Consider the following 14,102-nt stretch of genomic DNA (forward strand, 5'->3'; position numbering starts at 1 on the left):
GCAGTTAGTGCCGCGTTGCTTGAGCTCCTCTCTCACTTTCACAGCTTCTAGATAGATTGCTTCACTAAGTCTGAAGGGAAAGGTCTTAAGTTTCCTTCATAATGATCACTCTTTAAAAATTAAATGTCGTTAAAGATGCTTTGTTCCTTGTCACAACTGTAGCCTCTAGTTGATGTATATACCCAGCTTGCTCTTTCCTATCAATTCTTCTTAATTTGAGTTCAGTTATAAACAGCTCTGACTCAGCTAGTAGTGCAAATAAGTTGCCTCTTTGAGGTAAAAAATAATATTTGGGTTGTCATATGAAGTTTGGGCCTTCCTCACTGCCTTTACATTTCCTGACCTCAGTGTTCTAAAGATCAGTAGGGGCTAGGTTTGAGCTGTTTTGCTTTCAGCAGCAAAAAGTCTCTGGGCACATTTCATGTTGGCATTTCTTTTACTTAGTCCAGTTGTCATCCTTAGAACTTTAGGGCAAGCTGCATAGCAGAGAAGAGCTGAACATGTGGTTTCCAGCTCTAATCAGTGATCATGACAAGGAAGCTTTGGAATGCATTCCCACATCTAATCAAATGATTGAAATTAGAGGGAGACCCTTGGCTGGAAGGTGCATGTGTGTTGTTCAGGTGAGGGTCTGTATGCTGAGTGTTATTTGAAATTAGGTTTTCCAGTAGAGCCCAAATTGCTCTTTAATACTCACTGCAATGTTTATTCCCTCTTCCCAAGCATAGTACAGGTTATAATGGCTGAGCTCTATCGATTGCTGGTGCTTTCTACAGGTTAATCAACCTGGTTCCGCAAGCGCTTCTAAGTAGCATGCTTCTAACTTAGAGTATAGTAAAAATAATGATAACTAACCTCTTTCAAAATTGAACTTAATTAGCATATTATGCATGTCATATAAAGAAATGATCTACTGTTGATACATGCAGGATTGATGTACTCATAGAGCACGTACTGATGAAACAGAAGATATCCAAGGAGAAAACAACAAGGCCCTGATTGATTTGCTCTGTTCATGTCTTTGAAGTGTTTCTCTGATTGTCACAGAAAATGGGCATTATAAGTTATTTGGCTGCAACTACACTGGCAAATAGTACAGGATTTGCTGCATAAGTAGAACATATGAATTCAAACTGTTTTTTTAACTGGTCACACATAGCCAATGCTAATCAACCCAACATTTGTTCTTCAATTGCAGAGTTGTTTTCCTTGCTATTGGGAGCTTCTACTTTTTTTAAGGTGGAGCAATTCAAAAGTTGTTTTCCCCATGTGATCAGTTATTCCATTCTCCAAAAGGTTGGAGTGTGTGTATAACTGTGGGTGGTATTCTGGTGACATATTAAGTTGGGCATGTTTTGGACAGCAGGAACACCTGCATCCACAATCTTTTTTTCTAATCATCCCAAAATACATTTTTTAAACTACCAAGTTTAGTGCTAGATCACTTGCCACTGCATTGATACATTAGTTTAGAGTTAGATTACCTATGAATGGACATAAAAAAGAGATAAAAATTACTGTGAAGTGGAGACAACTGTAACAAACTACAGTAGACCTTTTTGTTTCTGCTGTGTACATGTATGTTGCGTTTTTTATTATTACGGAGAACATTGGAAAACTATCCCTTTCCCCTGATGCCATGCAACACTTTAAGCAGCCCATCAGCTTTACAGTGAAGCAAAAACGGAAGGCTGGGGATCAGCAGAGGGAAAGATCAAAGGAAGGGGCCTGTGTCCTTTGCTATAGATTGGACTGCATTGCATTGAGAGGCCAGGGTGGATACTGACACCAAAACAATCCCCAGTCTCTGTCATAGAATCATAGAAAGTGATGTTGGAAGGGGCCTACAAGTCCATCAAGTTCAGCCCCCTGCTCAATACAGGAATACAATCAAAGTATGTCTGCCAGGTGATTATCTAAATTTTGCTTCAATGCCTCCAGTGTTGGAGCACTCACCAACTCCTTATATAATTGGCTCCACTGTTGTACCGCTCTAACAGTTAGGAAGTTTTTTCCAATAATCACCCGAAATCTGGCTTCCTTTAACTTGAACCCATTGTTGTGTGTCCTGCACTCTGGGATGATCAAGAACAGATCTTGCCCCTCCTCTGTATGACAGCCTTTCAAATATTTGCAAAGTGCTATAATATCACCCCTGTGTCTTCTTCTCTCAAGGCTAAACATGCCCAATTCTTTCAGCCTTTCCTCATAAGGCTTGGTTTCCAGCCCCATGATCATCTTTGTCACCCTCCTCTGAACTACTTCCAATTTGTTAGCATCCTTCCTGAAGTATGGTGTCCAGAACTGGACACAGTACTCAAGGTGAGGCTTCACCAGTGCTGAATGGTGGGGTACTAGCACCTTGTGCAATTTGGAAACTATACTTCTCTTAATGCAGCCTAAAATAGCATTAGCCTTTTTTGTAGCCACATCACACTGTTGGCTCATATTCAGCTTGTGATCTACAACAATTCCAATATCCTTCTCACTTGTAGTATTGCTGAGCCAGGTAGCTCCCATCTTGTAACTGTGCAATTGGTTTCTTTTTCCAAGGTGCAGTACTACTGTCTGATCATCTAATCCAAATAGAAATGAACAGAAGAATCAAGGCAAATCAAAACAGAATCACTCCAAATCTGCTTGCCAGTGTAGTCACAGCTGATCTTTTCATATTTGGCACCTGTTTGTGCTGGAATGTTAGTCATGAGGCCAAAGCTCACATAATATCCCCAATGTGACCCACCCTATTCCTTCCACATCATCCACATTTCACACCATATTCAGCTATCATCTGCAGATATCTCTAACAGAGGAGAGCAGCACAGTACAGTAGACTAATACATCAGAGTAGTGCTGAAGGTGAATTGCTATGGAATCAATGTTTTGTCAGAAAAAAGTACTGGTGTTGCTTCTTTGTGGTAGAAAATCTAGTTGTGCAGCTCAGCTTCACAAGAAGAACTGACAATCACTGCCAGATATGTAACATCAATTTCTGGACTTTTTTTCATGAGCCATGAAAGGGATGTGCTTAGAGCCTGAGAAAGTAGATTTCATCCATGAAAGTTTGCTTTTTATTTTATTTTTAGTAGTCCAAAAGTTATCAACTACTCTTGCTTTTGTACAATCTTCAGGACCACACCAGCCCTTTTCTTTTCCATTTTATTTTGTTCCTGTTTGAGAGAAGCTATAATTTCCACTGATAATCTAGTTAATCACCATTGGTTTTCTGTTAGTGTGCATGTTTATGAATCCTGATACAGTGGTGCCTTGCATTACGACGTTAATTCATTCCAGCGAAATCGCTGTAGAACTAAAACGTCGTAATGTGAAAATAAAAAGCCCATTGAAATGCATTGAAACCCCTTCAGCGTGTTCCAGTGGGCTGAAAACTCACCGTCCAGCGAAGATCCTCCATAGGGTGGCCATTTTCTGTGGCTGTCTTGCGAGGAGTGCCATTTTGAAACCACCGATCAGCTGGAGGAAAAATCATCATTTTGCGAAGAATCGGTTCCCGAAGCAGGGAACCGATCATCGCAAAGCGAAATTCCCCAATTCAGACCATCGTTTTGCGATTGCAATTGTGATCACAAAAAGATCGTCGTAATGCAGTTTAGTCGTAATGCGGGGCAATCATAAAGCGAGGCACCACTGTATTTTAATATTTTCATCTATACATCCACTACTTTCCAGAGAAAAAGTGCAATAATGTGTGAGAGGTGGAGAGACTATACTTTGGATAACCTTATTTTTCACTAGTTATCATATTTGGAGCTTCTATGTTTAGTCTGTTATCCAATCTTGGTGAGTTCTCAGGACCGTCATAATTTGAGTGTGTTCAGAAAAGTATGTGCTACTTCACATACTATATCTCCAGCAGCAATAGTCAAAGCAAAGTGCCTTTGAGAAGTGAGGTGCCAGACAACAGTAGAGTGGCTATATTGCCGTAGAACAACTGTTCTTCGAAGGTCAGAGTTCCCTCTTGCACTTTAAACTGGTGGCAGGATTTTACTGAGAGCATATTAGAAAAGACCTTTGTTAGAGAAAACATTTTACTAGTTTTAATGCAACTAAAACCTTAAATCTGTGTTAGGCACAACTGGACGTAATGAGGGTCCAGCCCCCTGGGACCAGACCGTCCACTCACACATCCACCGCCGGTTCTGTTCTCCCTTCCAGTCGCTCCGGAGCTGCCAGTCAGCTATCCAGCTGTGAGCCTGGCAGAGAGACTCGTCTTCCCTCCTTCTGCCAGAAGTGGATAGCCAACTGCGAGCTCTGGAGCAATTGGAAGGGAGAGCGGAGCCGGTGGCAGCAGCAGACACGTGAGTTGACAGAATACCCCCATTACACACATCTCTAATCTATGTACTGTACATGTAAGTGATATACAGTGATGATAGTATAATTAGTCCTTAATGCTGTGACAGTGTATATAGTTGGTACTCCAGCAGTTTGCATGCACTGTTGTCTCATCCACCACATCTGCAAGATTACTGAAATATTTACATAAGCAGTTTAGAAGGATAAAAAATCTATGTATGAGAATTTTCCAAAAATTAATGTCTTCATTATATTCATCTAAGATGCTTTTAGCAGATATAAAGGATTAGGTGTTACGTACAAAAGTCTAAAATATACACATACTTGCAAGAATCCTATTGGTGCAGCTCCATGCATGTAATGCTGATGATGTCCCTGCCGGAGGACATTAAAGTTTTTATTCCCCTTGTCAAGTTCTGGGATTCCTCAGAGATCCTTTCTGACCTGAGGAAGATTTGGGGGCTGTGGGACTGAGATGAGCCTTTGATGCCCAAAAATCATCACTGCTTCCTGCCCTATTGGTACACACTCTGGCTTTTATATATTCTTCCCCAGCTAGGTGTTAGAAGTAAGGGAGAGGGAAGGGAGATGGAAGAAAAGCCACTGCTTTACAGTCCAGAAGCAGGGAGGGCTTGGTCCTGCAAAGAAGCAGAGATCAAAGTTCAGCAAGGAAAGCAGGGAGATACAATAGCAGACCTTCCACTGGCTCACACAATCACCTAACCTGGCAGATGAGAAACATTTCCTCCACTCAGCAACTTTGGCTGGCACAAGGACAAAATGAGAATGTGATTTCTGCTGCTTGAGATAAGGTATAGCAGGGAAATAAGCTTAAATGAACATGGTTTCTTGGGATTTCCTTGAAAAATAATTAGTGCCTTAGTTGCACATTTAACATGAGCCCAGCTGGATTTGAATTGCACAGGAATAAAGATCAAATTTATATGCTTAACTGAGGAGTGATGACTGGAGCCTATATCTGCTGCTGTGTAATACTGAATGAATTAGTCGCTATTGTCCTTTAGCACTGGGGAAATGCTATGCTAATGATTTTTTATGCTGAACGCAGTACTTGCTGCTGAAAGCTCAATATTATTCATTTTCAGTTTGTTTGCTAGTGGTTTCCTTATAGGTTTTCATCCTGTGTAGCATTGCTTTTACTTTTAGTAATGATCTGCATCAAAGTTGCCACAAGTTTCTAAAATGCAGTTTACAGAGAAGATTGCCGACCTGTCATCTGCTGTCTGAAAGGTGAATTCAGACAAGTATAAAGTCATTGCATTCTTAAATATGAAAATATTAACTAGGATGAGTCACCAGCAGGGTGTTGCCCCCCATTGCACTAAAATCTAAAATGGAAATTTTGTGTAGAGTGGTGAAAGGATTATAAAATGTATCCAACCAAAGTAAAGATTTGCGCAATTCCTGGGCTTTGTTTGTTTTTGGTCTTGGGGGGGGGGCGAGATGATCCTGAAATTTCTTAAATCAGCATTGCTTTAGAAGCAGATTATTTCAGTGACTTCCAGATCTTCTTGGAAAGGTGTACAGTATATCACAGAAGTGAGTACACCCCTCACATTTCATAACTATTTTAGTAGACCTTTTCATGTGACAACACTGAAGAAATGACACTTGGCTACAATGTAAAGCAGTGAGTATACAGCTTGTATAACAGTGTAAATGTGCTGTCCCCTCAAAATAACGCAACACACAGCCGTTAATGTCTAAACCGCTGGCAACAAAAGTGAGTACACCCCTAAGTGACAATGTCCAAATTGGTCCCAAGTAGCTGTTTTCCAGCTCCTGGTGTCATGAGACCTGTTAGTGTCACAAGTCTCAGGTGTGAAAGGGGAGCAGGTGTTATCGCTCTCACTCTCTCAGACTGGTCACTGGAAGTTCCACATTGCACCTCATGGTAATGAGCTGAGGATCTGAAAAAATGAATTGTTGCTCTACATAAAGATGCTCTAGGCTATAAGATTTCCAAAACCCTGAAAGTGAGCTGCAGCACGGTGGCCAAGACCATACAGCAGTTTAACAGGATAGGCTCCACTCAGAAGAGGCCTCACCATGGTCGAGCAAAGATGTTGAGTGCCCATGCTCAGCATCATATCCAGAGGCTGGCTTTGGGAAATAGATGTATGAGTGCTGCCAGCATTGCTGCAGAGTTTGAAGGGGGGGGGGGTTCAGCCTGTCAGTGCTCAGACCATACGCTGCATACTGCATCAAATTGTTCTACAGGGCTGTTGTCCCAGAAGGATGCCTCTTCTAAAGATGATGCACAAGAAAGCCTTCACACGGTTTGCTGCGGACAAGCAGACTAAGGACATGGATTTCTGGAACTATGTCCTGTGGTCAGATGAGACCAAGATAAACTTATTTGAATCAGATTGTGTCAAGCGTCTGTGGCGGCAATGAGGTGAGGAGTACAAAGAAAAGTGTGTCATGGCTACAGTCAAGCACGGTGGTGAGAGTCTCATGGTCTGGGGCTGCATGAGTGCTGCTGGCACTGGGGAGCTCCAGTTAATTGAAGGAACCATGAATGCCAACACGTACTTGACATACTGAAGCAGAGCATGATCCTTTGGAGACTGGGCCACAGGGCACACCTCCAAAACAACCACTGCCTTGCTAAAGAAGCTGAGGGTGAAGGTGATGGACTAGCCGAGCATGTCTCCAGACCTAAACCCTATTGAGCGTCTGTGGGGCATCCTGAAAGGGAAGGTGGAGGTGCACAAGGTCTCTAACATCAACCAGTTCCGTGACGTCATCATGGAGGAGTGGAAGAGGACTCCAGTGGCAACCTGTGAAGCTCTGGTGAACTCTGTGCCCAAGAGGGTTAAGACAGTGCCGGAAAATAATGGTGGCCACACAAAATATTGACACTTTGTGCCCAATTTGGACATTGTCACTTAGGGGTATACTCACTTTTGTTGCCAGCAGTTTAGACATTAATGGCTATGTGTTGCATTATTTTGAGGAGACAGCACATTTACATTGTCATACAAGCTATATACTCACTGCTTTACATTGTAGCCAAGTGTCATTTCTTCAGTGTTGTCACATAAAAAAATATACTATACTAAAATTCTTATGAAATGTGAGAGGTGTACTCACTTCTGTGATATACTGTATATGTAGTTATTTGGAAATAGACTGTTGTGGATTTAAAAGGTTTGTTTTTATTTGTAAGGCCACCCTGGATTTAATCATCCCATTAAAACGTCTTGTTCCACCCACATAGAAGTGCACGGCTTTAACATGACCTGACTTGCAGAGTTGCTGTTGAGACCATTGGGATACTTGTCCTGCAAACTATTTTCTCTGATGTTGACCTGTGCCATTCTAGCTACCCATCTGTACCTTTGGCAAGGAGCAAGTTCAGACTATTTGGACAATGGTTTGAGAAATTTTGACTAGTACAAACATCAATAAGCATAATGTTTTTCACAGCGCTATGTTTTTCACAGTTTTGCCTCCAAAGTATTGCTTTTTCTTATCATTTCTTGATTTCTCTGATGAATTTATTGTGGAATGAGAAGCTGTTTACAGTAATGGTCATTGCTGCTGTGGAAAAGCTTAACAGGGAAGCTTCAGGGCAAACCTGGACAATAACTTTTTGAGGCTGTTTCCCGTTAAAGAGTTAGAATCATAGAATCCTAGAAAAGTGAAATTGGGAGGGGTCTACAAGGCCATCAAGTCTAACCCCCTGCTCAATGCAGGAATACAATAGTTATCCACCTTCTCATCTTTCACTTAGTGGATTGGCACTTTGGTCAGCTGAGGCAAATAAGTATCCATCTGACATCTGTCCTGAGGAATATGGATTAGGGTGGCAGGGCTTCAATTCTTATCTGACTATGCATCTTTGTCTGAATCACTTGGGTTCCATTCTGAGCCTCAGACTACACCTTGGGCTACACAAGCAGTAGCCTTTTGAAGGCAACTGTTCTGTTTCTCCAGTGACCCTTGACAGTCTGAAGTGCTGTCTGCACTCCCTTTCATGGAAGAAATATCAAAGCTCTTATAAAACGTCACTAGCACTTTACCATGCTTGATTTTCTTCTCTTGACATTGAGACCCTTCACATAATGCTCTAGAGCAGCAGTGCCCAACCTTTTTGGGACTGCAGAGCAGTTGGGGGGGTGGGCTCTGTGTGCGGGGGGGCAGGGGCATCCCTGTGCTTGCAGGGGGGCATGTCATGCTTGCGGAGGGGTGTCGTGCTCACAGGGGATGTGTCACACTCGCAGGGGGCGTGTCACACTCGCAGGGGGTGTGTCACACTCGCAGGGGGCGTGTCATGTGGAGGGGCATGCCATGCTTGTGGGAGGGTGTCGTGCTCGCAGAGGGGGCGGAGATCTGTCTCCGTGGTCCAGTTCCAGGAAGCCCACGGATCGGCACCGCACTGGGGGTTGGGGACCCCGTGCTCTAGAGCATCCATGCTCAGCTGACACAATTGCTGCAAGGTATCATTTAGTTCCCAAGTCAAGACAACACTGCCCTTTGAACAAAGAAAATACAATTTTGCACAAGGAATGTAGATAGATGCATACAGATAACAGTGTTTACAGAAGTATCCTGAAAGCTTTCTGTCTCAGATCCATGAGATGAGAGAGTTCCTATGTTTTCCTCCTTTCACAGCCCATATTCAAAGCAGATTAAAGTGCTAAACATTGAGACCAAATGAAAAACATTAGCCATATCAGAAGTAATAAAACTAATTTCTGTTTGTCAAATTTATGTTAGTAAATTGTTCCTTCTTAGAAAGTAGCATTAAAAAGGGTGCTACAGCAAAGCAAAGAGGACTAAAGCAACATAATTGTCGGTTATCCCCATGTTGATAAACTAACCTGAACATAACAGCGGGAGCGTCAGGAGCAGCAAGCAGTTACGTTGTAAACTTGAAGGTCGGGTATACAAATTCAAATGTGAATCTCTCTGATCTTCAGTTTCATATGTAATTTACTTTACAGGTTAGTAGTGAGGTTAAAGTATGTGTAGAAACACTATCGCAACCTTTGTGGACGAAGAGTGTGAGGTAAATGTAGTAGTTTTAAGAAAGAAAGAAAGCTAAGGTCTTTGTTTAGACCAAGATGTACGTTTCTGGAACCTAAGACTATGTTTGCGTAGTAATCTCTGCTGTAGATCCTTATTCAGTGGATTTAAATGAATTCATATATTCCTGGGTAAATAATGAGGAGATCTCAAACCATATAGCATAACTGTATCTATATGGTGTAACTTATGCACCCTTCATTCTTTGTATGGCATATATACTTATTTTTAAAAAGTTTGTAAACTATCTTGAGTGCTGTCTTTTAGTGGAAAGGCAGAGTATAAATGTAATAAATAATAAATGGCTGGCTCTGAAAGGTTCACTCAAGGATTTATTCCCCTTGTAGTAATGTAATCATTCTTCATTTTAATCCTTTATTGTCTTTTGTGCTTTTAACTGTTTATGTTTGAGTATTGCTTGAAAAGCTAACTTCCTCTTTACGTGACACTTTCTTAGATCTCTGGGGTTTTAAAAAACTAACTTTGACTGGGTCTCTCTGTCTTCTCCTTTCTGCATCCCACTTTCCCTCCTTCCTCAGATCTTGCTGTATTCAAGGAGCGGCTGAGAGTGCTAACAGTAGGAGGTATGCAAATAATGAGTGTTTAACTCTTCTGGAAGTTAGGACTCCCTGAATAGTTGACTCCGGGCAGGTACAGTTTAGGTAAAGTTGTAGTCTGATGTTACAACAACAGCATTACTTCCCAAAATGGTTTTCCATGTTAAAGGTGAAACAGGTATGTGTGATTGAAGTGCTCCATCAATCTTGCTTCCATATTATGTATTCTTTTTGTTTGGTTCATGGTGGTAGCCGTTTTCCTGTTGTTTGCTTGCCATTTTGTTTTGTGTCGAGTGTTTCAGGAACTTTTGCCGTGCTTTAGCATCCTGGTTTTTACTGTTGTTGGATGTCCATTGGGACAAGTTGCTGTGAGACTGTTGTGCCTAGGCTGAGTTGTATGAATTTACTTGACTTTGTTGTATAGAATGTTCCACACTAATGTTTAGCTTCCAAATAATAACATCCAAACATCCTTAAAGAGTTCTTGATTATCTTTCTGCATTGTAAAGAGATTGAACTCTCTTTGTAGAAAAGGACTGTAAACTTGCAGAAGTGCTAAGCAGTAGATGCCCATATTCTTAACTGTAATTAAGATGCTAGCTGTAAAGATGCTTTTACATCTGATGTTTGAAATGAGCAATATTAGTTTAAATACAGTACTAATATGTACTTCTTAGAACTGAACAGCTTCTCTCTTTCTGTTTATGACAAAACAAAACCTTTGCTTAATGTGGATCTGAGTGTATTTTTCAACTTTCCTGATGTTGTGATTGTGAATATGTCTGCTAAATTGTACCTAGTTTTGACTTTGATTTGGATTTGACTGCATAAGACCTCTGTAGTTGATCAGTCACCGCATTCAAAAAATGGTAGATTTCTAAAAGCTGTGAATGAGGTTTGTTTGTTTTTAATCTCATTAGAAAGAGTAACTCTACAGTTATGGGAATTGCCATCCAGAAATATCTGGAGGGCCATAGTTATCTAGTCCTGATGTAGCCCCTTCAATCAACAGCCTTACACCAGAATCTAAGCATATTTTTAGTTCATCATTTTGGCTTGATTTTTATCTCCCCCTAGATAGAATTAATTTAACTTCACACGGCTATTGTTCGATAGATGTCAGCGTGTTAGATTTATTTATTTATTTATTTATGCATTGATGCAGCATTAATTCACTGATTCGAAATGGAAAGCAATTTTTGTTTATAGTAGAAGAGATTTTTGTGCATAGCTGACTGATGGTTAAGTAGATAAGCGTTAGAAGTTTGTCTTTAACATCATAAAGTTCACGCCAGGTTGTTGTATAGAATCTTTCTGTTCTTCAGAACTGGTAACTGTTCAGCTGAAATACCCATAATTATTCAAGTAGTTGATGCTGAAGTATCTGTGATAGCATGATAATCTTGCAGACTGAAGCCTTTGGATCATAGATATTTAAATGGAGTGCTGAGAAATAATTGCACAACTTGAAGGAAGCAAAGCATTTGAGAGCTATATAGTGAGATGTGTTTTACTTTCAGAGAGACCAACTCGCTTTGAAGTGTTTGGCCCCCTTCATAGTGAGCTATTCAGGAGAGTCCTCTGCAGAACTTTAAACTCTTGCTACTTTTCAACCTTTTGGTTCTGGAAGTTGGTTCTTTAACACTTTATTTCATGCTTCACTTTACTTTTAATTCTGAATATGTGGTGAAATGTGGTAACAATATATGCTTGCAATACCTGTATCCTCTCATATTCTAAAATATATGTATTTGGGTCTTAAATTTTTGTTTTGATTCCTTCCTTGAGTATAATTACCAATTTTTGTATCAAGTACTGTATATGGCTTATATTTATCTGCTCCATACCTTATAATAACCTTTTTTTCTTGAATACATATCCATCATTTTAACTCCTGCTTGTAATTTAATTCATACAAATCGTCTTCATGCTTATTTTGTGCTGCTTTCTTGTCTCTTCCTTTCTCCACCAAAACCTGATTGCTCTACCATGGCTATCTGCATCGAACACCTTCCCCCACTCCTCCTTTGCCTTCTCCTGTCCATGAACATCTGCAGGGTTTTATGGCCTGGATGAATCAGACCTCGACAAAGTCTTCCGCTTGCCTACTACCACTTTTATTGGTGGAAATGAATCTGCTCTCCCACTTCGGGAAATCATCTGCCGTTTAGAGGTAAGAGGTGCAGAAGCAGTGGATAATTAAAGAATGTTATGATATTTCTCTTCCTAGGAGATGAGGAGCATTTGGCTGTACAGATGTTGGTCTGTAGCTTCTAGGCCAGTGATGGCGAACCTATGGCACACGTGCCACAGCTGGCACACGAAGCCCTTTCTGCTGGCACACAAGCCATAAGTCACCGGATTGCTGTCCCCCCCACACACACACACACGCAGCCAAACCTGAGAAGGCAGCTGCAGCCGCAGTGCTGTGCTTCAGTAGGCGAATCTGGAGCACCTGGCACTGGCAACAGATCTGGAGTCTCGAGGCACCTCCATGCTGGGACTCCCCCTTCCACTGCCACTTCTGGTTCGGCAGCCACCACTTCTGGTTCGGCAGCCGCCACGGCATGCCACCCGTTGGGTCCCCCCCCCCCCCGTTTGGGTACGCGAGCCCAAAAAGGTTTGCCACCACTGTTCTAGACCATTGACTGCATTGGCTGGGGTTGGTGGGATTTGTAGTTCAGCAACATCTCTCTAGCCAGTGGTTCCCCACACCCGCTGTTCTTCTTATTCACCAGTCTATGCATAGGAAGTCAGACTGCAGGCATTGGGCCTTCTTTCTTGCATCAACGTAAAAATGTTCACTCAAATTATTTTCAATTAAACACATACTCTTATTCAGACAGCCACTCCTTCATGCCAGGAGTTGGGAAGAAGATTGCCAAGAGCCGATCCCAAGATTATTATGTGCAGAGTTTTCTTGTTCAAGTGTGAGGGTATAAAAATCAAACTGTTATCAAATCAGAAATAAATTTGTTACCCTAAATCACTTTTCCTGCAACAATTTTTAGATGGTATTAGTCCAGAAGCCTTGTTTAAGATAATGGTAATCTTCAGTACTAGAGTAGAAGCTATAATTATTACTGTTTCCTCAAAACTATGAAGTCGCTTAGGCTGAGAGATGGCAGCTGCCCCAAGGTTATCCAATGAGCTTCATTGTTGAATGGAACTGGAACCTAGATCTCAACACTAGTACACAAATATAAGCAAGCACAAATATGAAATTATAAGAGATCAAGACTAGATAGAAGTTTAATATTTGCTACCTTTAAATGATCTCCATATATGAAGAACTGTCTTTCACAAATATAGCAAAATAAATGCTGATGTCTCACTTCCGAAGCAACTGTACAGTATACACACATTTTCCAAAAAGGCATTTCCTTGGTTTAGGTAAAGTTGTCTGGGAAGCAGCCTTCTGAGGGACACACATTGTTTCCAGCCTGTGTCCCACTGTTGGTACTAGTGATGATGCAGTGATCCTGGTTGCCATTTGTAGAAGAGCACACCTGGAAAACTCAGTTCTGAAAACAATGCTCTTGCAGTATTCAGAAGCCATACCGTATTCATTAAAAGTAGCAACTGCCATCAGTTATGAGTTCTTCCTTTTTAAGTGAAGAACCTGAATAAGCTTATTACCATACCATGTGTTTCTGAAAATGCTGAGCATTTCATAGGAATCACAATAACTGATCATATTGTTTCTGAGGACTGATGTTGTTCTTTGAAACCTTAAGACAAAAAAGTCAGAGATAATTCTTCTGGGAATATTGTGGAAGTTCATGTATAGATTTACCTTCTAGAGCCAGGCTGCATGGAAATGCAGAGTATACTTAATTTCAAATGTACAGTATATTTCCAAACCTGGTATGAACCCTCATTAATCCACACTAGACGGGAATGTGATCCTTGGTTCAGTGGTTATAAAGGTAGTAAAAGGTAGTAAAATAGAAGCCAAAGTATGACTGTCAAGGCATGCAGCAACAAATGAGAAACTGTGAGACTTGATCCTCATGAATGCTCAACTCCAAAAACTGCGGAAGTGTGGAAATTATAATAGCTGTCCCTCATGGAAACAACTTTGTTCCCTTTTTTTTATAGTAGTTTTGTTTGCAAGTATGAGTTCCTTCTATTTACCACACAAAACAGTTACTACTACTAACTGTTAAACAA

At 41.1% G+C, this 14,102-nt stretch overlaps 1 protein-coding gene across 4 annotated transcripts in view; it reads left to right on the forward strand.

Moving 5' to 3' along the window:
• Positions 1 to 14,102, forward strand: part of OGDH (oxoglutarate dehydrogenase) — a 74,164-nt gene that overhangs the window by 24,287 nt on the left and 35,775 nt on the right. For 2 of the 4 annotated variants that reach the window (XM_020803564.3, XM_020803563.3), the window contains exons 5-6: positions 9,912 to 9,956; positions 11,987 to 12,102. In XM_020803564.3, coding sequence (XP_020659223.3) covers positions 9,912 to 9,956; positions 11,987 to 12,102 — 161 coding nt within the window. The remainder of the gene's footprint in view (positions 1 to 9,911; positions 9,957 to 11,986; positions 12,103 to 14,102) is intronic. The other 2 variants (XM_020803565.3, XM_020803566.3) reach the window with 1 other exon arrangement.

Source organism: Pogona vitticeps, chromosome 8 (assembly GCF_051106095.1).
Source record: "Pogona vitticeps strain Pit_001003342236 chromosome 8, PviZW2.1, whole genome shotgun sequence".
Taxonomy (NCBI): domain Eukaryota; kingdom Metazoa; phylum Chordata; class Lepidosauria; order Squamata; family Agamidae; genus Pogona; species Pogona vitticeps.